General features: G+C 42.8%; 1 protein-coding gene across 6 annotated transcripts in view; it reads left to right on the forward strand.

Annotated features, from left to right (window-relative positions):
- Nucleotides 1-24,851, forward strand: part of ATP7B (ATPase copper transporting beta) — a 98,635-nt gene that overhangs the window by 41,649 nt on the left and 32,135 nt on the right. For all 6 annotated transcript variants that reach the window (XM_058548074.1, XM_058548076.1, XM_058548078.1 and 3 more), the window contains exons 3-6: nt 12,384-13,614; nt 20,263-20,520; nt 22,061-22,224; nt 23,826-23,987. In XM_058548074.1, the coding sequence (XP_058404057.1) occupies nt 12,384-13,614; nt 20,263-20,520; nt 22,061-22,224; nt 23,826-23,987 (1,815 nt within the window). The remainder of the gene's footprint in view (nt 1-12,383; nt 13,615-20,262; nt 20,521-22,060; nt 22,225-23,825; nt 23,988-24,851) is intronic.

The following is a 24,851-nucleotide window of genomic DNA, read 5'->3' on the forward strand; positions in this document are numbered from 1 at the left end:
ATTATTAATAGCCCTGAGATCTTGTATGAACCTCCATCCTCATCCATGAAGTTTTTTTACAGGAAGGATGGACATGTTACAAGGGCTGGTTCAGGGGACTTTGAGGCCCTGAACTCTGTATTCCTCTATGAGTAGTTTAATTCCTACAAGGGCTTCAGGATTTAAAGGGTATTGTCTAATGTTTGGGAGAGGTTTATTAGGATCAACCTGAATTTTTATTGGGGGAGCAGAGTGAATCCTCCCAATATCTGTTGTGGATTTTGCCCAAAGGTTTTTAGGGGCTTCCTCAAAAGGGCTAGGTTCTCCGAGTTGTTATTCTCTGTTTGAAGATGAAAAACTGTTAGAGGTACTGAGGAGTCTTGAACATTGCCATCTGAAGCAGTGGGGGTTGAATCAGTTTCAAGAATTATTAATCCCTTTTGAGAAAAAGAGATGGCAGCATGATATTTTTCTAAAAAGTCTCATCCTAGTAAGTTGGCAGGAGCAGCATTGAGCAATAGGAAGGAATGGCTGTTCTGAAGAGGGTCCGATTAGAAAGGGAAGGGAAAGGATTTATCAGCTGTAAGGGGTTTATTAGGTACTCCCACCATTTGAATTTTCTCAGTGCTCTGAGGAAGGGGTGATTTGAGGCTGGTGGGGTTGAGCATGGAAAGTGTGGCTCCAGTATCAGTTAAGACAGGAATGAACTCATTTCCGATCATAAAGGAACTTTCACCCAGGTGATTAAGGGGGAGGATTGGAAAAACCTCCTTTGTCCTCAGAGCAACTTCAGTCCGTAGGAGGAGCTGAAGGCTTAACATTGGAGGATTGTTTAGAGTGTTTTAGTTTAAGACTGTCCTTTTTCCAGTGGCCAGATTTCTTGCAAAAATGGCAAACATTTTTAGAGTTTAAAGACTTTGATTTAGTTTGTTGAGGCCTCTGGGGTGAGGCTGATAGTTGTTGAAGTTGTAAATTCATGATTTTAGTGTCCTTTCCTTTATTTGATTTTTGGATAGTCTGGGCTAATTGGTTTGCCTAATTAACCAAATCAGGAGTTGCCATGGTTTCCCAATTAAGTTGCGCTCACTTCACCAGAAGTGCAAGATCTTCATCTAAGCCGTTTATGAACACGAAATTAAAGGCCACCCTGGTGGACTCTGTCTAAAGGGAGTCCAGAGTTTTCCTTAGAAATAATTTCAAGCCTGTTGTAATAGTCATGCACAGGTTCGTCAGTCCTTTGTGTGCATGCTTGAATTTTATTCCAATCAACAGGTTTTGGAAGGCCTGAGGGATGGCCTCATATAAGGTTTTTGCTCTTTCTTGGGCTTTAGATCTGTCAGCTGTCATGGTCGGTGGAAAGTCGTCTAAAGGATGGTTGCAGCCAGCGTTGGCCATCCAGCGTTGGGCCTGACCTTCTTCCACTAGCATGTGAATTAATTGATAAAGCTCAGAAAACCCAGGCTCATAGAATTTAACAATGTTAAATTCTTCTGCAAAATGGTGAGGGTCCTCAGTAACCTTGGGAAATTCCTTGGCTATAGTCCTCAATTGTGGTTTAGTCCAATGCGTGTAAGTTATATTTAAGTGGCTACCCTCATTATTGAGTCTTAGTTTAAAGGGATGCATTTGAACGGGTTGAGTAGGAGAAGTTGGGGCTGGAGGACTGAGGGAAGCATCGGGGTCTTGGGGATAAAAAGGGAGTTCAGCAAGGGAAGAGAAAGGGAAGAGGGGAGGCAGAGGGTTCAGGACAGGTTTGAGGAGCAGGAGGGGAAGAAGGAGCAGGAGTGGGTGACAGGGAAGAGTGATGAATCTTTTGTAATGGAGAAATCTTTTTAGCAAGCTTAGGATCTGTGTCTTGGAGGGAAGCGATTTTGGAGTCCTGGACTAGTTTAGAAGCTTCTAAATACCACATAAAGTAAGTGTCCCATTCAACTTGTTCCACGGTTTTCAAGTTTATTGCGCAGAAAAATAAGGTTAGGGACTTCAAAAGAGCCCCATTGTGGCCATCATAATTTTAAATCATCTTTGGTGTTCAGTCCACCGAGATGGACCGTAGTTCTTAAACATAAAACAGCTGGAGTTCCTGAGAAAGGAACTTCTCAGAAAAACTTTAGAAAGTGCAAGTCCGGTGGTAAAGAAAAGCGTGTAAACAAGAATGACAATAGAGAAATGCCTCAATTTAGTTAGAGTACTCACTGTACTCACCACCCAAGGAAAAACCCCCACCAGGAAGCCCCTCCTGTGGCAATGCCTGTGAGCTGAGAAAGCTGAGCAGGCACTGATGCAGGCACTGAGGCAGTCGTCTCCCGGGCAGTCTCTCCTGGGCACTTGGCCCTGATCCCAAAAAAGGCACTAAGCTCCACCAAGTGGAGGGAGATCCGAACCTGAGAGGACTCATGATGGGGAGAGTCGGCGATCTGTGGAAACGGTGAGCACCAGGGGCTCGTATAGGTACCATCTCCGGTTCCAGGGGACACTGGTCCACGAAAGAACCAAAATGAGAGACAGGGATATGTTTATTTGGGATCAAAGAATTGCAATTCTGGGTACACAGATTCGGGTAGCAATCCAAATAGTGTCCCTCTAGGGAGTAAGAGGTGGGGGCTTTTAAAGGCAAAAGAGAGGGGTTTGATGGGCCGGCCCCATGGCTTAGCGGTTAAGTGCACGCGCTCCGCTGCTGGCAGCCTGGGTTCGGATCCCCGGCGCCCACCGCTTCTCCGGCCATGCTGGGGCCGCGTCCCACATACAGCAACTGGAAGGATGTGCAGCTATGACATACAACTATCTACTGGGGCTTTGGGGGGAAAAAATAAATAAATAAAATCTTTAAAAAAAAAAAGAGAGGGGTTTGCATTATGAAGAATGTTAATTGGGATTGGCGGCAGAAAGCTAATCTTGGCTAAACATAATTGATTGCTAAGACTATGACTAAAGGGAGGTAAAAGTCCTTCAAGGTGAGGAGTTGCAGTTTTCTCATAGCATTCTGGGAGTATTTGTGTCTTGACTCAGTTCAGAAGTTCCTGTTTTCACTGATGAGGACATGTGTAAAACCCATTACCTTAATGGCCTCCTGGCTCCATTTTATTTTATTAAAAAATTTTTTTTAATTATTATTTTTTTTTGCTGAGGAAGATCGCCCTGAGCTAACATCTGTTGCCAATCTTCCTCTTTTTGTATGTGAGCTGCCGCCACAGCATAGCCACGAGAGGGGAGTGGTGTTGGTCTGTGCCTGGGAACCAAACCCAGGGCCACCGAAGTGGAGCTCACTGAACTTAACCACTAGGCTGCTGGGGCTGGCTCTTGTCTCCATTTTAAAGCCCTTAGACATAAGTGACCCCATTTTGTTTCACATTTCACAATGCCCTAAAGGTCCATCCATGTTGTTGCAAATGGCAGGATTTCTTTCCTCGTTTATGGCTGAATAATATTCCATTGTGTATATATACCTCATTTTGTTTATCCATTCATCCTTTGATGGTCACTTAGGTTGTTTCCATTTCTTGGCTATTGTAAATAATACTGCTATGAACATGGAGGTGCAGATATCTCTTTGACCATAGTATTTTCATTTCCTTCAGATAAAAACCGAGACGTGGAATTGCTGGATCATATGGTAGTTCTATTTTTAATTTTTTGAGGAACGTCCATACTATTTTTCATAGTGACTATACCAATTTACATTCCCACCAATAGTGCACAAGGGTTCCCTTTTCTCCACATCTTCACTAGCATTTGTTATCTCTTGTCTTTTTGAGGATAGTCATTCTAACAGGCATGACTCATGATATCTCATTGTGGTTTTGATTTGCATTTCCGTGATGATTAGTGATGTTGAACACCTTTACAATACCTGCTGGCCATTTGTACATCTTCTTTGGAAAAATGTCGATTCAGTTCCTCTTCCCATTTTTCGATTGGATTATTTGTGGGTTTTTTGCTATTAAGTTATATGAATTCTTTATGTACTTTATGTATTTTAGATAATAACCCCTTATCAGATATATGGTTTGCAAATATTTTTTCCCATTGCATAGGTTGTCTTTTCTTTTTTTTTTTTTTTTTGTGAGGACGATCAGCCCTGCGCTAGCATCTGCCAATCCTCTTTTTTTTTTTTGCTGAGGAAGACTGGCCCTGGGCTAACATCTGTGCCCATCCTCCTCCACTTTATATGCCACAGCATGGCTTGTCAAGTGGTGCGTCAGTGTGCATCCGGGATCTGAACTGGCGAACCCCGGGCCGCCACGGCGGAGCGCGCGCACTTAACCACTTGCGCCACCAGGCCGGCCCCAATAGGTTGTCTTTTCATTTTGTTGATCATTTCTTTTGCTGTGCAGAGGCTTTTTAATTTGATGTAGTCCCACTTGTTTATTTTTGAATTTGTTACTTGTGCTTTAGGCGTATCCAAAAAATCATTGCCAAGACCCATGTCAAGGAGTTTTTCTTCCTGTGTTTATGATACCAAACCTCTTAATCTCAGGTTCCTGTGCCGGATGCAGAGCAAGCCAAACGCTGAGACGTCGGTGCTTGGAGATGAGAAAGGTTTATTCGAATTGGCCAAAACGAGTAGGTGGGAGCCTGGGTTCGCTCAAATCCACCTCCCCTAGAACAGAAAGCAGGGGGTTTTATAGAGCTAAGGAGCTTGGCAGGAGAGACTTCAGGGAAACTAAGGGGTCACTCCCAATAAGCCTCTGGGCAATCTGACTTCTGGGCTTCAACAGCTGCTGAGGGCCGGCCATCCGTCCAGTGAGTGATCTGCCATCCGGTGATCACAACCTCCCCGAAGGCATTCTCTTTCTCTGGCAAAACAGGCTCACAAATCCTCGAGACCCTTGAGTCACCCCTCATGTTAAACAGGAAAAATAGCAAATTGGTTTAATATCTACAGTACCCCTCAGATACCTGGCTTCATTTACTTCTAGGAGTTTTGTTGGTTTTTGGTCTTACATTTAAGTCTTTAATCCATTTCAAGTTAATTTTCGTGAGTGGTATAAGATAGGGATCTAGTTTGATTCTTTTGCATGTGAATATCCAATTTTCCCGGCACCATTTATTGAAGAGACTGTGTTTTCTCCATTGAGTATTCTTGGCTCCCTTGTAAAATATTAGTTGACCATATATTATTACTGTTTTTAAAAAGATTTATTAACCAGTTGCATTTCTTTTTCTGAGGATTTTTTAAAATAGCAAGTTCCTGTCATGCATGTATAGAGTAACATAAGTTATAAACATTAGGTTTATACCTAAGTCTTTCAAAGGAATATATATTTGTATAGCCGGTCATACCTATAATTCCAGGCAAAAACCACTACATTCATTAGCCATTATAGTATACATTTTTGTGTGATAAAATACTGAGTGCATGATTTCATCAAATTAGACAGCTATGTGTAATTTATCAATAATGATAATAATTAACAACAAAAATAACCCCAAGTTCATTGACTTCTGTCATATAATATAAATATCTGAATTAACTTAATATTGTAGGTGTGACATTTCTTCTAGCCAGTGGTAATATTGCACATATCTAATGTAAGTCTTTTACATCATGATCCTATCATAATTCTGGGAAATGACATAAGGGAGTTATGACCTTATGGTTCTGACTTAGATTATTTCATTCAAATGTAAAAAAATATTCTAAGATATTGACAGTTGCTTGATAGTGACTGTCATTTAAAATTTCTTTGAGAGAGGCTTGAAATATAGAGTGTTATCAGAGAAGATTCTGAAGCAGAAAAAAATGCTGTTGATTGATAAAAGTCTAATGGAATAATTGTTACAATAGACATAAATTGAAAGCAACGAAATTCTGTGAAACGGTTGATGGTAAAGCTGTGTGGAATGACATTGCAAATGGGTTTTCTGAGATAATGTTGGGAAGTGCCTCTTGGAGAGGTCTTATAGTTTGTGAATTTCTAAATATTATTTTGTTGTATGTAGAAAACAACATGTGTTGTATGTATGTATTGGGGTTTGTTAATTTTATTTGTTGTTCATTTTATTCACTTTTGCTCCTGGACAGATAATGGATATACTGCGTCCAGTTTCTTAGTAAGGTTTAATATTTTTCCCTGCTGTGGTCAAGAGAGGGAAACAGGCAATGAATGGTCATTTGTACAGAATTTCCCAGAAAGTGCACAGTCAGTACCAGAGCTGGGGTGGCTCTGGAGGGCAGAGATTGGATTGTCACACACACAGCCCGGGCACATACGCGCTGTCATCAGTGTTTAACGTTTTGGTTAGTTTGTTTTTTCAGTAGATAAAATTTAGATAATTATCACTGGGAGCTCTTTCTGGACCTTTGTGAAACAATGTTAAAGGACAGTTTGAAGGGGTTGGAGTGAGGGTTGGGGGAATATGTACACTAGTTTTAACGATTAGTTTTCCTTCTAAGTAAAGTGGTAGAAAATAATGAGTTCCCTGCTTGCCTTCCGGGGCCGATGAAATGAGGCCATGTTTGTCCTCATAATTATTCATTTTCAAGTATTTATGATGTTAACCTCTCAAGTCCCGTTTGCTTTCACCCTCCCTGCAAAACTGTAGGGTGGGCATTATTCTTACCCCATTTTACACCTGAGAAAACTGAGGCTCAGATTTGCCCAGAGAAGGCTGGAATTCATACGAAGGCTGTCAGAAATACCCTCAAGAAATTCACAGTAAGTAGGAAAGACAGATATTTACACAAAAATATGTGGAGATGTTTTTAGGTATAAAGCTAGTAGAAGTATAGCATCAGTTCATCATTGTGGTCATCTTTACCACAATGATTCATATTATTGTTGCTTATGTTAGTCTGTTAAAACTTTCTTCCTTGCCTTAGATAAACTGAAAAACCACATTTGTTTTCTGGTATAAAAGTAATAATTGTTTGTTTTTTTATTTTAAATTTTAAAAATTGGAAAATATATACAGATAGTCAAAAATCAGAATTTCATAACTCACCCACAGATAACCTCAATTTTATGTATTAACATGTGAGTATATACTCCTGTAAATATGCATACACATAGGTTTAACATGGGGACATTGATTTTTCCTCAGTGGGGGTTTTGGGGACTGACGCTTATCTGCCTGGGGTGGTTTGGTTGGGATCTTTTCTTGAGTCAAGCAGCCTCTTCTGACCCTCCCTCCCCTATGAATCTCTGACATCCAGAGAATTCTCAGATAAGAATAGAGCCAGGCAGTGACTCATTCACAGTGATTCAGGTGGATGTACATGGTCTTGGAACCATTGCCACCTCTGCTTGTGTCCTGCCTCCTCTTGTAAGTATGGTTGCCTCAAGTGTATTTGTAGTTAGGAGTATTGAAGAAAGCAGAGCGAGTGCTAATATTCTGCTGCCGTTTTCTGAAGTGCCAGAGACTGCTAGAGGTGACAGACGGTAAGGAATGAAGGCCAGGCTCAGACTCAGGCAGCCGGGCTCCTGGCCCTGGCTGCACCCTTGCCTCCCTACCTCACTCGCTCGCCTAGGTGTTAGCCTGCTTGTTATGTGGCAAGTGGGATGTGGCTGTTCTTCTGTGTTCTCTTCATTTTGCTTTTCTGCATTGTCGTCTCTTCCCGTAATTAACATGGCTAAAAAGAAAAAATAACCTTAAAAGTTGGTTTAAAATGATAGAAAGCCTGCTGGACTTTTGAACTGGATTTAAATCCCAGCTTGTGTTATTTAAATTGATTTATGGCCTTGGATAAACCTCTGAGTCTGTTTCAACAGTAAAGGGTGATAAGAATGCCTACTTATAGAATTATCTTGGGCACTAGGGATATAAAATGCCATCCTCATAAAATAATACTGAGAATCATTAACTATTTGTTATTATTGGGTCTGTGTACATATGAAAAAATCAAGACTTCTCTGTATTTGGAATTCCGTAAAAATTCAGGTGTATAGAGTTGTATGGGGTGGGGGTTATATACTGCAAAAGTTGCATACATGTATAACATTTTGCCTTATAAGTTGTTAAGGGTGTTGCACACCCTTCAAAGTGAAAGAAGTTTCAAGGATAAGTGGGTGAGTGGTATCCTATTTGAGGATGATCTCCAGGTGTAACTAGGAGATCTCAGAAGTGGCCAGTGGTCCTTCCATTGTGCACAGGCTGGTATTGCTCTTTGATGTGTGATCACAGCCACTTTCTACAAGACATGTTGTTTCTGGGCATTTCAGTTTCAGTCTGGTTCTGAAACTTTTCATCAAAACACGCCACCCCATTTCCAATTTCCGGTACCAGACTGGCCTGTCTGAAGATCTTGTTTTCTCTTCCTGGCTCCATCGTGGTGAATCAACGGCTTGTATTCTTTTACTGATCTTTTCTTTTAAAAGCCCTGGACTCTCAGCAAATTCCATGTGACCTGGGTGCCTAGAGAGGTAGCAAAGAATTGAAATTCATTTTTGGATTCCCCTCCGTGGAATTGCCCTCTCCTCTTGTGTTTCCAGTCCCTTCTAATCCGGATGCCTACCATACAAATAGTTTATTAAAAATTCAAAAGCTTGCACAAGTTCTTCCCCAACCTGGCGTTGGGCCTGCCTGCAGAAAAAGTCCCAGATGTTTGTCCTCAAAAAGTATATAATTAAGTGGGAATTAGACAAAACTAGAGCTTCTACAGAGTTTTCCCTGGATACCCAGTTTGTGCCCTGGGCCCATTCTCCAGTGTCCGTGATTGCTTGATGAGCCCTTAAACCTAAACATATATATATATTTTTAACTCATTAGGAGGATTTTCCCCCCAAAGATTGTCTTAATGGAAGAACGGAATTAAAAGCACGCACACACGCGCGCGCGCACACACACAACACACACAGCATGTGTGTACACGTAAAAGCTATCCAGACACCTGACAACTGTTATGAGGTTTCTCCTAAACCAGCAGATACTCTGGTGTTTCATGAAGTTGTGTTATTTGCAGAGCTTCGTCTTCCGTAACTGCTTGTGCTTAGAAACCTACCTGTCTAGAAGGGGGCCTCTGAGTATTGTTTGCTACAAATAGTTTCTAATACTTCTGCAAGCCCTTTTGGCAGGAGGATAGAATCAACAATCCAGGGATTAAGAGCCAGCATTATGGCTTGAGGTTTGGTGAGTTGTGGCTAAAGCTAGAACCAAGGAAAATAAGTTCGGTAGTAAATCATTAGGGATTTATTTTTCCAACAGACTACGTGATTGATGGTTATGTCTTATTATAAGGAAGCAGTTTCTGCTTACTAAGATGTTATAAGGTGAATGTCCTTGAATATCTTAGTTTTTCCTTCATTCTTTTCAATTAAAAAAGTATTTAATTAATACCAATTACAATCAAGTCACTGTTCTGGATCTCCTTTCTGCTCGTGTTATTTTATTTCAATTTTCAAATTGTTTTCAGAATTTGGTAATGCATGGGCATTGTACAATAAGTTTTACAGTGAAAGGTAACTCTTTTTTCCCACTCCTGTACCCCAGCTACCTGATCCCTTCAACTGCCCAGTCCTCCTCAAACTCTGCACTGGTTTCTTATGCATTCTTCTGGAGGTAATCTATGCATATACAAGCATCTGTGTGTATAATATTATTTTTCTCCTACAAATAATCTAGCATACTGCTATAGACTTATTTTGGTGGCCCTTCCAAATGAACTATACCCTTGTCTTGAAGCCTGTATGAAATTCCCACCCATATTGACTGAACTTGGCCATGTGACTAGCTTTGGCCAATGATGAATTAGCAGATGTGATGCAAGTGAAGGCTTGAGAAATGCTTGCACAATGAGACTTGTTCTCTGGGAATGCTCACTATTGTGACACGCACTTTCAGAACCCAGAAACTGCCAACTGTGAGGTGCCCAAACTAGCCATGTGGAGAGGCTACATGGAAGAAAACCAAGGTCTAACAGCCTCCAGATAGCAGCCAGTGTCAACTTGCCAACCATGTGATGAATGAACCATCTTCTTGGAAGTGGCACCTCCAGCCCTGTTCAGGCCACTCCAGATGATGCCATGAGGAGCAGAGACGAGGTTTCCCTGCCGAGCCCTGTCCAAATTGAAAAACTGTGAGCTGTCGTTGTAAGCCACTAGATTCGGTTTGTCATACAGCAATAGATAACTGAAATACTACATACACTATATATTCTGTGCCTTACTTTTTTCACTGAACGATGTATTGGATATCAGTCTATTTTAGTACATACTGTAGAGTTGTCTCATTGTTTTTAAGAGCTGGATAGTACTCTATTGTGTGGCTGTGCAATAATTTAATTAACCAACATCTTATTGATGGACATTTATGTCATTTCCAATCCGTTGCAGCATTTAATATTTTTGTTGCGTGCTTCCTTTTGCACACAAATGTACTTATTGGCTAAATTCTTAGAAACAGAGTTGCTGGGTCTAAGAGTATATGAATTTGTAATTTTAATAGGTATTGCCAAGTTGCCCCCTAGAGAGGTTACACTGCTGCTAGTTCTGGAGAACAAGGTAATGGGTGTCAACCTGACTGGTGAAAACTGCCCCGTAGTGTGGTTGGAATGTTACATTTCTTCTTTAATATTGTTTTTTCATATATTGAAAGCCATTTGCATTTCCTTTTTGATGAACTGTCTTCTTTTTTCTATTGGATTGTTGGCCTTGTTCTTCTTTGAAGGAGCTCTTTATACATTAAAGAAATTGGCTCTTAATTTGCTTAATGTGAAGCAAATCTTTTTTCCCCTCAGTTTCTTATTTGTCTTTTGCCTTGGTTTAAGCAATTTTTTTTCTTATTATGGTTAGATATATTAGTCTTTTATGTTATAGCTTCTGGATTTTCTTGTTTTTGTTTTGTCGTATTGAAGCTTTCCTCACTCGACATTATTATGGATATTCTCCTATGTTTTATTCTAGTATTTTTATTATTTCATTTTTTTCATCTTCATCTTTGATCTATCTGAAATGTCTTTTGATACATAGGTTCCAAATTTATATGTTTCCAAATGGATTTCCCAGGTGGCTACCCAATTGTCCATTAATACTGTTATACCACGTCATCCTTATCATGTACTACATTTCCGTATTTGTACCATAGATAATTTCAGCATATTCATTGGATTCGACAAACTCTTTTGAGTTGCTGCCCATAAATTATTTAATTATTCCTTTTTTTCTCTGCTATTTTAGGAATGCTACAGTGAATACTTAAAAAAAGTTATTTATAATGATTAATCCCAAACTAGCTTATGATTTCCTTTGTGGATATACAAGTGAACATTTATGGTCTTAAATAAATAAAAATTATTTAAACTTTCATCTTGTTATGCTGCTCAACAGCTGAAGTTGGAAAGATATGCATTTTATGCACAAGGATACAGAGAAGGTCAATCTGTGTCATTGAGATTCATCTGAGGACAAGTAGGTTGTGTAGGTATAGAGAGTGATGTGCTTTTTTATCATGTACCATATATATAAGGCCTGTTCCCAAATTTCTGAAGCATGTAATAGCACTGGTCTAAAAACTGTATCTAAATTGAGAGAGTGGTGAGGCTGGGACCCTGTGAAAAGAAAATTTTCTTGTTGATAGAGTGACTGAGGCCACATTATTATGAGAAGAAATGAGGAAATTACGCTTGTACTGTGGTACATCAAGAAAATGGTCCATTTGATTTGGTGAAGCGCTTGTAATTTTAGGTAATAACTGCAACTGTCCTAACACCCAGGAGGGCAGTGACACTCAGCAGAGGCAGAACTGAGAAGTCTTGTTAAATTCAACTTGCTGTTTTTCCACCTTTTCCCTTCGTGCCCCTCTTGACCCAGCTCTTTGTGCTCATTTCCCCTGGCTCAGGGGGCATACTTCCAGACTTTTTTCACAGGCGTTGTGGTCTGACCCCCCGGAGCCTGGGAGGTCTGCATTTGGAGCACGTGCCCTGTGGTTGTTAACCATAGTTAACCCCTGCTAGGAGAATGAGACGGACACCACCTATTAAGGTGGTGCCTATTCTGTGTTTTGCATTGCAGCAGGACCCCCAAAGTTTGAGCTGAAAGGACCAAGTTCTGTGGGGAGATTTCAGGTATCAGCCAGCCGTGAGGGAGGCTCTCTTGGGACACCTGTGCTTCTGCCTCTGTCATAGGCCTGCCGTGCTCATTCTGTGCTTGTAAGCCACATCACGTTCTCCTCCTTTCCTACAGAAACCTCCATGTCTTTGGGGTAAGAAAAACATTTCATTAAGGTGGGCAGTTGACTTCTAGGTTCAGAATCACAGAATGTCAGAGCTAAAAGGAACCGATCTAAACCCTTTCATTTGATAAATAATGTCTTTATAGCTTTCTTTCCCTGCATTTTATGCTCTTTTACTCTTTGGATGTTTTGACACTAGTGGCATTGTTTTCCATTTTCTCAGTGCCAGAGAAGCTGGGATATTTTAGAAAATATTTAGCTTTAAGGATAAAAAATGTTATTTCTTTTCCTTTTAGATCCTATCTAAACTTTCTGTGCCTGCTCATGGCTGGGAACCAGCGATGAAGCAGAGTTTCGCCTTTGACAATATTGGCTACGAAGATAGTCTGGACGGTGTATGCCCTTCTCAGACGACCGCCGGCACCATCAGCATTTGGGGCATGACTTGCCAGTCGTGTGTAAAGTCTGTCGAGGGCAGGATTTCCAGTTTGAAAGGCATCATGAGCATTACGGTTTCCCTGGAACAAGGCAGTGCTACTGTGAAATATATGCCATCGGTCGTGAGCCTGCCAGAGGTTTGCTGTCAAATTAAAGACATGGGCTTCGAGGCCAGCATCGCAGAAGGAAAGTCCGTCTCCTGGCCCTCAGGGGCCTCCACTGCCCTGGAGGCTGTGGTCAAGCTGCGGGTGGAGGGCATGACCTGCCAGTCCTGTGTCAGCTCCATAGAAGGCAAGATTGGGAAACTGCAAGGAGTAGTGAGAGTCAGAGTCTCACTCAGCAACCAGGAGGCAGTCATCACTTATCAGCCTTATCTTATTCAACCCCAAGAGCTCAGGGACCATGTAAACGACATGGGGTTTGAAGCTGTCATCAAGAGCAAAGTGCCTCCCTTAAGCCTGGGACCAATCGATATTGGGCGGTTACAGAGCACTAACCCAAAGAAACCTTCAGCTTCTGCTAACCAGAATTTCAGTAACTCTGAGACCTTGGGGCACCAAGGGAGCCACATAGTCACTCTGCAACTAAGAGTGGATGGAATGCATTGTAAGTCTTGTGTCCTGAATATTGAAGAAAATATAGGCCAACTCTTGGGGATTCAAAATATTCAAGTGTCCTTGGAGAACAGAACTGCCCAAGTACAGTATGACCCTTCTCGTGTCTCCCCGGGGGCCCTGCGGAGGGCCATTGAGGCTCTTCCGCCTGGAAACTTTAAAGTTTCACTTCCTGATGGCACAGAAGGGAGTGGGACAGATAACAGGTCTTCCACACGTCGCTCCCCCAGCCCCCCGCAGAAGACCCAGGTGCAAGGCACATGCTGTACTGTGGTGCTTGCCATTGCTGGCATGGCCAGTGCATCCTCTGTCCAGTCCATCGAAGGCCTGATCTCCCAAAGGGAAGGCGTACAGCGAGTATCAGTCTCTTTGGCTAAAGGGATGGGGACAGTTCTCTATGATCCTTCTGTAACTAACCCAGAGGAACTCCGCACTGCTGTAGAGGACATGGGATTTGAGGCGTCAGTCATCTCTGGTACGTAGTCGATGTGTTTGAAGCACACCCTGGGGTCGTCTCCTTTTCCCTTTGTGTCTTACTACACGGTACCTGCCTGATTAGACAGGTAAGCCACACTCACTGCTTCACATGTTGACTGTGGTGATGAAATTCTGCATCTTTTCCTCGTTCAGTAAGTTTGTCAGGATAGAAGAAACAGAATTTCCAAGTGTTTAGATTTTGCCTCTCATGTAGCTGGGGATAAAATGCTGGTTTGTTCCTTGGATTTTTGGCTCTTTTCTGAAGAGAACTCTGATTTTACATTCTTTTTTAAAAAGAGTACTGTGGGAATGTCAGGCCCTTCTCTCTCCACAGGAACCATCATCCGTTTCTCTGAAGATTTCTTTGCTAAACAAAATAAAATAAACACAGCAGAACCTTAGTCTCATTACCCGGAGCTCATTCTGAAAGTGGGAATTAAGGAAAGGATTTAATGATGATTTCCCTTGCCCCCTTGGTGGCTGTGAGAAGAGGGGGATACAAAGCAAGGTGCCTACATACCTTGATGTCACATCACTAGACGGAGTTTCCAGGGTAGTGGCAGCAGGTTCCTGCTCCCCCTCCCCTCATTGACCCGCTAGCCAGTGGCCGTTCACTTGCCGATTTCCTCTTTCATTTCCCTTACATGGGAGCCCTGCAAATGCAGCATCATTTTACCACCTTTTGCATTCTGCCATGCACCAGGACTATGTGAGTTGTGGGCCACTGAATGAGTGAGACAGGTCTCTCCTGAGAGCTTATGTTGTAGCGAGGGGGAGACCGAGGAGGAGGAAACCACTGCAGAGCAGCGGGACTAGTCCGGATGAGCCTTGGCTAGGGGCACCTGAGCCAAGCTTGAGGGTTTAGGAAGGGCTCCTCTGGGAGACTGAAGGGGAGGGAACCAGTGAGGGGCAGGGCAGGGGGAGGTGACTGGGGCCATCGGAGGCCCAGGCAGCAGCCTGAAGGCCTGAGAGGCAGTGCAGTGTGCTAGGGAAGCTGTAGAGGAGTGCAGAGTGGCCCAAGTGTGAGGACTTGGAGGTGGCGGGACTGAGACTGGACACTGGGTGGGCCACCTCGAATGGGGCCTGCGTGTCACGCTGAATTTGGACTTTTCTTGTAAAGGTGAGGGCAGTGACCAGTGGATTTTAATCAGGAAGCACAGATCAGATTATATTTTAGAACACCATTTGGTGTCAGGGTGCAGTGTGCATTGAGGTGCTGAGACCACCTAGGAGGCTGGGTGAGAAATGCCGTGGGGCTGGAGAGAAAGAGATGGATTTAGAAGACATTCAGGAGGTCAGGTCCACCAAGCTGGGTCAGATTAAGGAGCGTGTGTGTGATGGGGGTGGGCCATGGAGGAAGGGGAAAGCCTGGGATGAGCCCTGGCTGAGGTGGACGCTGGAGGACAGCTGGCTTATGAGTCTTAAATTCTGGGGAGAGTAGGGCTGGAAATGCAGATTTGAGTGGTGGGAGCCATGGGAGATGACAGAAGAGTGAGTGTGAGAAGGGAAAGGAGCAGAGGGAGAAACGTGATGGCCCTGGTGTGGAAGGAAGGGGCGCCTTGAGGAGGATCTCAAAGACGAGTGACCCACGAAAAGAGTGGAGTCCTGGAAGTAAAGGACGACAGCTGCAGAGGCTAAAGTTTAACGAGGAGGAGGCCATCGGCAGACTTGGCAGGAGCTGCTTCAGGGCCCAGGGAAGGTGGGGGCCCCACCTGCACTGGGATGAGGAGGTGCAGACCTCGCCACCACCGCCCCCCTCTCTGGGTAGCTTAGGCTGGGGAGGGACCTTAGGAGGGAGAGGGCGATAGATAGGCAGGGAGTGGTAGAGAGAGAGGCTGAAGATAAGGAGGGAGAGCAGGACGTTTTGTGAGGGACAGCTATGTGGGTAGTAATGTTTTAACTGTTTAGATCCCAGGATACAGGCCCTGTACATCAGTGCGAATTGCAGGCTGGACTAGGACGGGGACATCAGCCTCTGGCTGGAGCTCAGTGCTGCAGGGGAATGGCTGGTGCAGCACTAAGAGCAGTGGGCAGTGCACACTGGCCGTGCGTGCTCAGGGCCAGCTGGATTTGAGTTTCCTACGTCAGCTTTCCTGAGCCACTGAGATAAAGTGTGTCTCCTGGAAAAGTTCACTCAATTGTGATCCTTCCCTGCACACACACCCTTAAAGGGAGTGGGTGAGTCATGTGCAGGGACTTGGCCCCATTCTGTACTTTGTCTTTTGTACTAAGTTTCAAGAAGGAGTTTTTTTAAAAACAAATCTTGGAAAACATAATAGAACAGTTAAGTCCTGTACTTAAAAGGTAAGAAATGTTGTATGGAGTTATCATCTTCTGTATTTGTGTGAGGTTTAAAATCTTTCAACAGTGGAATGAGGTTATTGGCAGTTAAAAGAAATTTGCATTGAACTACATGATCCAGAATAACAAGATTTGACTAATTAAGCCTGGAAAGAAAAGAACAGTGATTTTTATTGGCCGGAATTATGTTTAGCCCAAGAGGTATTTAGTGTACCAGATTTAGAAAATAAAAATATTAAGATACCTAGTCAAATTTGAATTTCAGGTAATGAATAATGTTTTAGTATATGTCCCATGCAATATTTGGAAGATACTTATACTAAAAATTATTTGTTGTTTATCTGAAATTCAAATTTAGCTGAACGTCCTGTATGTTACCTGGCAGTCTTAATTTAGGATAAACTATCAGTGTGTTGGTGACTCTCTTTTATAGCCACTTAATGCTAAAAAGGCATTATTTGTGTTTTATTGGTCATTCTGGATTGATCAGGAGCTCCTTGAGGACAGTCTTCAAACCATGTGATTTGTTTCTCCTTTGACTCAGTAGCACCCAGCACATATTAGGTATTTGTGAAGGAAATAAAGAGAAAGAAAATAATGACTGTGACAGCAGGGTCACAGGGTAGCTCAGTGGAGGGATTTAATCCAGGGAACTACTTACAAAGGTGTTAAGAGAGCTGAAACACCAAACAGGGAGTGGGAGGGAAACCCAAGAGATTAAGAATAGCAGAAGCCACACCCCAGACAGGAGGGTCTGAGGGAAGAGGGGTGTTTCTCTAGCCCAGGGGCTGAGGTAGCCTGGTGGGAGCCGGTACCACTGCACCACCAGGGGAGAGGCTGTGGCTGGGACCTGGGGGCCAACGAGACACATGGGGACATTTTGGGTTTTCCTTCTTTCTCTCCTATCGTCTCCCACTTGTCACCTTCCATGTGCCAAATTTAATCACTAACCAGTTGACAAGGGAGCCTGTGAAAAGTGGTTTGCAGGGGTCAGCCCACTGTGACAAAGGGGCAGAGGAGGGAAGGGAATCATCTGTGAGCACATAGGCAAGTGACAGGCATTGAATTTCAGTCAACTTATTTGACAGTTAAAAATACATTTAGACCTGGTTTTTATCTAGAAGGCAGCTTTGCATTTCTTCACTCGTTTGCATGGTAAGTATTTCTTGAATGAATGAATGATAAATGGATATATGAATATAGTGTGAGGAAAAGTCATCTGTCATGTATAACATGTTCCTCTCACCCTTGTAAATGGGTCATGTCACTTTTGGGACATGTTCCCTCATCCCAGCATGTCTTGAGGCACTTCTGGGTCCCAGGCACTGTGCTCAGAGGCAGTCCATCACCTGCCTCTTGGACCCATCATCCAAGGCAGGTTAGAACAAATGCAACAAGGAAGGTGTAGGTGAAGTGCCTTTGGGATTTAGAAGATAAGGAGCATCCGTTTGTGGGGCTCCCAAAGACTTGATGGTGGAGGTTGTGTTGGAGCTGATCTTGGGTGGGATTTCAGAATGGATAGGATTTCAACAGGCACAAAAGGGCAGGACTGCACACCAGACAGAGGAGGCAGAAGCACAGGCCCAAAGGTGGGAGTCCTCCAGGTGTGTTTTGGGAGCAGTCTGGCTTAGATGGAGCTTGGGTATAAGTAATGAAAGATAAGGTCAGACAGGCCAGCACCCTGGTCGAAGCCACCATCATCTGTCTCCTGGATCCTGGAAGAGCTTCTGAACTGGTCTCCCTGCTTCCTGCCTTTCAACCTTACAGTCTGTTAGCCCAGCATTCATAGAGATCCTGTTAACTCTACTGACACTCCAAAACGCTCCCATCTTGTAAGAGGAAGAGTTCTCATGGTGGTCTAGAAGCCCCCTCACCCCCATTACCTTTCTGACCTCTTTTGATTCCTGTGTCAGGCTTGCTGTCCCCTCTGTCTGGAATGCTTTTCCCCCAAAATCCACATGGCGCACTTCATTTCGTATATGGTCTTCCAGACTTTTCCCAAAGCATGTATAATTAATATTTAGAAATATATAGGTTTGTATTATACATAGTTTTGTAATTTTCTTTTTCACCCAACAGTTTATCATAAACATACTTTTAGGTCCGTCCATATGTCTGCAACACCATGTTCAATGGATGCACCGTAACTTAGTTTCCTATTGGACTGTTCCCATCTATTTTTGTGCATGTGATTGTAAATAACACTGATGGGCATCTTTGAGGCTTATCTCTGTGCACACACTTATTTCCTTATGATAAATATCTGAAAGCATAATTGTTGCGTCATAGGGTATAAACATTATTTCATTCCATTCACAAATATTTATTGTGCCTCTACTAAGTGCCAAGCAGTTAGAGGTACTGTTTTTGATAATATTGTCAAGAAGACTTCCAGAAAGCTGAGTCAATGTATATGCCCACATGTAGTATTAGCATAGATTGATAAAGGACCCAGTAGCATAGGCTTGTTTGGGTTTTCGTTAATTTACTTCAATTTTCTTTAGCAATCTCTGGAAGTCTAGAGTTTAGTTGAGTCACACCTCAATGTTGGAGAATGGCAATATATAAATTGTAGGTTATTTAGGGGATATGAAATTCTCTGTAATAGCACAAATATTACTGAAATTGTTGACCACAGTATTTGGTTAGAAAGGCAGGTGAATCCAGAAAACAGGTGGTGGACTGGGAAAATAGGGAGGGATTGGACAGGTGCAGGAGGGTCGATGGGGGCGGGAGGTAGAATGTTAAGAGATTGTGGCTGCAGAACAGATTTTGTGAGTTTGAGATCAAAGGGGTGAAGTCATTTTGAACAGTGACACAGTCTAAGAGAGTAAGCCTGTGCTGGTGGGTGGGGTGGTAGTCTCTGCATCAAGAAGGTGGAGGTCCTGTAAGGCCAGAGTACTGGAGTGTCTCGATGAAGGTGCTAAAAGTGTTGATCAACTGAACTCTTAGAGTGAGTGGAAGTAGTTTTAGCACTTTTCAGAAAATGAGCAAAACATCCCAATATGTGGGATTTATTCAGAAGAGAAACTTAAAAGTCATGGGCTATTGTCAATACGGGCTAATACCAACTTCTGTCTTCTGCAGCTGTGGATTTTCAAATAACGAGAGTTCATCATTAAATGATGTAATTATCTTTTCTGTATACTCTTAAAAGTGTTTTGTGTCATCAAAATAGTGTGACTTTCTGCAGTGGTGAAAATGTTCTATATCTTGATCTGGTTGATGCTCAGTTATATAGGTGTATAGTATGTGATAGGCAGAATAATGGCCCCCAAAGCTGTCCACACCCTTATCCCCAGAACTTGTGAATATGTTCACACTTTAATCCCCAGAACTCAATGGGGAAAGAGTAGTCTTTTTAGTATATGGAACTGGGTCAATTGGATATCCAAATGGAAAGAAATTAACCTTGACTGTCACCTCTTACTCTACACAAAAGTTAATTTGAAGTATTTCATAGACCTGAGTGTGGAAGTTTATTAAAATAATAGAGCTTCTAGAAGAACACATCACGAATGTTTTCACCGTGTTGAGGTAGGGCACAAAATGCACTAACCATTTAAGTTGGTTTGGTTGATACATATGCCTATCACATATGTATACACCTGTATAAGCATAAATTGGACTTCGTTACCATTAAGGATTTCTTTTATCAAAGGGGACGCCATTAGATGAGAGTGAAATGCAAATCGCAGACTGGGAGCAGATACATATCTGCAGTGTGTACAACTAACAAAGGATTCATGTCCAGAATATGTATAGGACTTCTACAAACAGTAAGAAAAAAGCAGACCACTCGATAAAGGTGTTTGGGGTCATTTTGATTCTCATGGGGCGGGAGCGAACCTCTGCTAACCAGAATGGAGACAGCGGTTAAAGGGACCGATCCTGGAGGTTAAACTGACCTGGTTTAGAAGCTAGCTTCCCTACTTACTACCTGAGGGGTTTGGGGCAGATTATTTAATATCTGGTAACTCACGTCTTCATCTATAAAATGAAGATGATAGCATTTACCACTTAGAGCTATTTTAAGGATTAAAGGAACTCATACTTGTGCTGAGCAGAATGCCTGGTGAGTTCTTATTGTTATCATCATCATTTAATTAGAACATTCATCTAACCAGAACATTCCATTCTTGAAGTATTGGCATATTTTCATATGTCTGTAATTGTGTGCCTCTGTCTCTGGTTGTGGGGAGGGAGAGACACACCTGTAGAAACACCAACCTCCCTGTAGCCTCCCCAAGAGCTTTCATCTGAATATTGTTAGGCTTGAACCTACTGTTCTGGAAAAAAAAAATTTGTTCTTTTAATTTGAATAATTTCTGACATTTCATTTTAGAAAACTGTTCTAGCAACCATGTTGGAAGCCACACTGCGGAGAATTCCATGGTGCAAACTGCGGCTGGCTCACCTGTGTCTGTGCAGGAAGTGGCTCCTGACGCTAGGGGGCTCCCTAAAAACCACAGCTCTGGCTGCTCGTCAAAGTCCCCGCAAGCCCCTGCAACAGTGGCACCACAAAAGTGCTTTCTACAGGTCACAGGCATGACCTGTGCGTCCTGTGTGTCTGTCATAGAGAGAAACCTGCAGAAAGAAGCTGGTAAGAGGTCTATACCCACGGGAAACTGGGAACGCTGTGTGTAGACTGTTGGACACTGCAGTCAGCAAAATGGGGCACCGTCTTCTCACTTCAGAATCTTCACTGACTGCGTTTATCAGTGGCCCCGACAACCTGGTAGCAAATTCATTATATGAAGGTATAGATGTTCAGTGTTGTCCAATGTTCTCCGGCAGTTGGCATCTGTCCTTTAACCAGTATTTAGTTTGTTTGAGATAAAATGTATCTCTGAGTAAGGTAACCGTGGGAAATCCAAGGTCATGCTACATTTTATGGGTAGCCTCCTCAGTTAGCTTGTCCTGGCAGTAGTCTTTATTTTTCCCCTCCAATCCCATCAGTCTCTTACTATCAAATGAGTAAATAGCCTGCATTTTGTGGAGAAGTTCCAATTTCAAATATTCTGTCCTGTTGTCCCTGTAAACCACAGAATGTTGTGTAAATGCCCGTTTTGTCCTCCAAACTACATTTCCAATACTGTCTCTTAAACCTGAAAGTGCTACAAAAATCCTGTCCCAATTTTTTTTTGAAAAATATCTTAACCATGACTACCTTGCCACCAGAATCACTTTTTCTCTTTCCTCACCCCAGTGGCCCCGTGCATCTTTCTGCTCGGTCTTCTTGCCCCTTAGAATCAACCCTAAATTAGGATGATACTTTCTCCAGCCTCTTGTTCACTATGCTTTATAGCTTCCTGGAGCTCTAGAATGACCGTTCTCAAATTGAGGTGTTATAGAAGTTCCTTTGTCATCCATAGGCTGGCTGCTCATAAAATTAACAATCCCTCAGTTTTATCCCTTATGGCATCCTTTCTAAAGCACATCATTCCTTTCATTTATTTGAATAAGCCTTTTCCCCTCCTTAAACTAACACAATAATGTTAGCAAGATAGTCTGTGGGGTTTCCTTTTCACTCCTAAAAGAGGTTAGAAACTGACAAAGAGTAAGGAAAACTACTTTTGAAAAATATTTTTTCTTTATATGAAAGTGTCTGGAGAAAAAAGTATATCCTTTATGTAACAGTGGTTGCTAGCTGCAGACTACATGCCTTGCTTTTAGGTGCATGCACCCATCAGAGTCTTCTAGAGCCTGACTGAAAGTGGCCGCTTAGCTAGCAGCATGGGCATCGCCTGGGAGCTGGGTCGACCTGCAGAACTTCAGACCCTACCCCAGACTGACTGAACCAGAATCTGTATTTAACAAGGTCCCCAGGTGATTCATATGCCCATTAAAGTATGAGAAGCACGTTCTCGTGGTTCTCACAGTTGGCTATACATTAAATCCCCCAGGGCGCTTTAAAAAAAAAGAAGCCTGGCACCCATCTGGAGAGATTCTGATTTAATTGACCTGGGTTGAAGGCCAGGCATGGTGATTGTTAAAAGCTCTCCAAGTGATCCTAATGTGCTGCCAAGTTTGAGAACCACTGTTCTAGAGGCTTCTGGGGCAGACGTTTTTCTTTGTTATGTTGAACGTGTCATCCCAGAGGGCTTGCCTAGAGTGTTACAGCTGTGGCCTGATGGTTTCAGGTATTCTCTCCGTGCTGGTTGCCTTGATGGCCGGAAAGGCAGAGGTTAAGTATAATCCGGAAGTCATCCAGCCACTTGAGATAGCTCAGCTCATCCAGGACTTGGGCTTTGAGGCAGCAGTAATGGAAGACTACGCAGGCTCAGATGGCGACGTTGAGCTGATCGTAAGTACGGTAACTGGGCTAGAGCTGGGGGCTAGAGGGTGCAGGCCTCTGATAACCCGCAGACGCGTTCTGACAGCATCCATGGCTGTGATCAATAAACTCCCCCTATCTTGCGTATATCTTTCCTATATTCTGTTTGCCGTTGTCATTGGGCCATGTGTTCATTTCGTGAAGGAAAGTCAGTTAGGTCAGCAAATCATAGTTGTGGATCACACTGGGTGCGTTCAGGGTACTAGGAGGAGAAGAAGGTGGTGAGTCACGGGCGTGTTGGAGGGAGAGGAATTGAAAACAGCAGCTGTCCTGAGCTGGTTTGAGGGAGTTGAATATGAACACAGTCCATAAAGCCTAGAGGGAAGCTAGAATGCCGGAGGTGTCTCAAGGCTAGAGGAGGTGAGTCAGTGTGGTAGCCAGCGCCATCAAAGGTGGAGAGGGCTTGTGTGTAGGCACAGGGGTGTCCTGAAGGTAGTTGGTGACCAGTGTCTTGAAGCACTCAGTCTGAGATGAACGCCGAGGGTGGTTGCTGCTCGCAGTATGGTTGGGTGGGGGGTGTATTGTTTCCTGTCTGTCCACTGTCACCAGCTGTGCATGTCAACAAGTCATCAAAAACCACAGTTACGTCTAGTATTTCGAATATGTGTGTTCACAAACACTTCTACACAAAGCTCTTTTTGTGTCTTCTTTTAGAAGAAACCCACAAAGAAATGAGTAATGCTGTTTTTCCACAGTAAAAGAGTCTTTTACTTCCTTACTGTGTTTAATCACTGCTGTTAGTAGTAAGTAAATGTTTGAAGAAAAAGTACTGAGGACGTGAGTGGCACTTTGAGCTCCTCATAAGTGGTGTTCTTTGTGGAGCAAACCATTTGCCCTGGTCGGGTCTCCATGGGTGTTGAGGAGCAAAGTGTAATACTCATTGGATTACAGCTTGAATCAGGCCCTGCAGGTGTGGACGTTTGTGCCTGCTCAGACTACTACTTTGTGGAAAATCTGGATCCAAGAATATTATTGGAAAAGGTGAAAACCTTGTTTTGAACAATGTTTTTTTATTACATTTTTCTTTTTTAACTAGGCAGGATCAATAGTTATATCATCACATGTTCAGACGTTTTCTGTAGATGTTTTAAGTCTGTATTCAGTTAGTATTCTGGGAAATGCTGACCACCGGTACTTGGAAGAGTCAGTTGTTTGGTTTGCCTAATACGTATCACAGAGATGGCAGGTCTCGCTTCATACTCCCTCTTCTCGCATCAAGACACACAGCGTGGTGTGGCAGAAGGGGCATGACTGAGACAGTGTGTAGACTGGCTTACGAAAGCCTGTCATTATCAGAGCTAGAAGTCAGGCCTCGGTCTGTTGACATCTGCTTAGTGATTGGCTACGTCTTCTGTACCTGAGTTGGGAAGAACCACTGTTTATATCCCCAAAGCCCCTGGGGGAATGTTTGGGGTGAAAAGCGTGCACGTGTCATTTGGAGGTGCGAGTCCAGAGTCTTGGGAAGGTGCTGTAGAAGGAGGAAAAGGCTCGTGGCTGCCCATTAACCCAGCTCCCTTTGAGAGGGTCCTCTCGATCCTGGGTGAGTGGGATTTTGTCATCCTGTGCTGCAGGTCACGGGAATGACCTGTGCTTCCTGCGTTCACAACATCGAGAGCAAACTCATGAGGACCAACGGCATCACCTACGCCTCCGTGGCCCTCACCACCAGCAAAGCCCACGTGAAGTTTGATCTTGAAATTATAGGTGCGCGGGATATTGTCAAAATTATTGAGGTAAGTCATTCATTAAAAAATATTATACCCACCTTTTTAAAAACAGTGATTTATAATCATTGTTGAAAAATGAGAACTTATATATAAGCAAAAAAAAAAAAAAGTCACCTAACCTAAAATCCTTCAAGTTTTGCCATGGAAATAGGATGAATCATTTAAAAATAAACTGAGGTTAAGTAAATATCAGATGATAAAAATCAATGAATGGGTAGAAAGAGATGGGGGAAAAAGACATTAGTATTGTTTTAATCTCAGATATTCCATGAGAAACATCAGTATCTCCAAGATAACTGGTACATGGGGTTAAGTTGCCTAATTATAATTGTTAAGTATTATTTATGTCTGTACCAAGTATCTGTAGGCCAAAGGAATGTTGGTATTGGGAAGAATTATACCGCATTTCACCACTGTGCGAGGTCTGCTTTATAGTGGGAGAGTTTAGTAATTTCTCCTTTGGAAAATCAATTAGAAGAGTTTTCATGCACTCATTACCTCTATTCCCTCCCTTGGTTTGTCCACAGACATTCCATTTCCTTTTTAAGGTCTATATTGTTCCACTCCATAAGAGGGTGAGCATTAGTGGTGATCTGAATGGGTTAAGACAGTCAAAACTGAACAAGATTAAGTCGTAACAACCAATGGTAAGGATAAATGAAGTTTGGCGGGACCTACTAGTTATGAAATTGCTTATGAAATGAGACGTCTTGTAGCAGGCCAATGTTGTCTTCAATTTTCTCTTCATTGCGTGTGTGTGTGTATGTGTTTCTGTGTGTTTTAAGAGAGATGTCTGTTGTGTGGCCTAGCAGAGCTCTTTGACGTGCAAACATTGCTGCTGCTGTTGATTCAGTGCCTCAGTCTTAGAGG

This window comes from Diceros bicornis, chromosome 9 (assembly GCF_020826845.1).
Source record: "Diceros bicornis minor isolate mBicDic1 chromosome 9, mDicBic1.mat.cur, whole genome shotgun sequence".
Classification (NCBI taxonomy): Eukaryota; Metazoa; Chordata; class Mammalia; order Perissodactyla; family Rhinocerotidae; genus Diceros; species Diceros bicornis.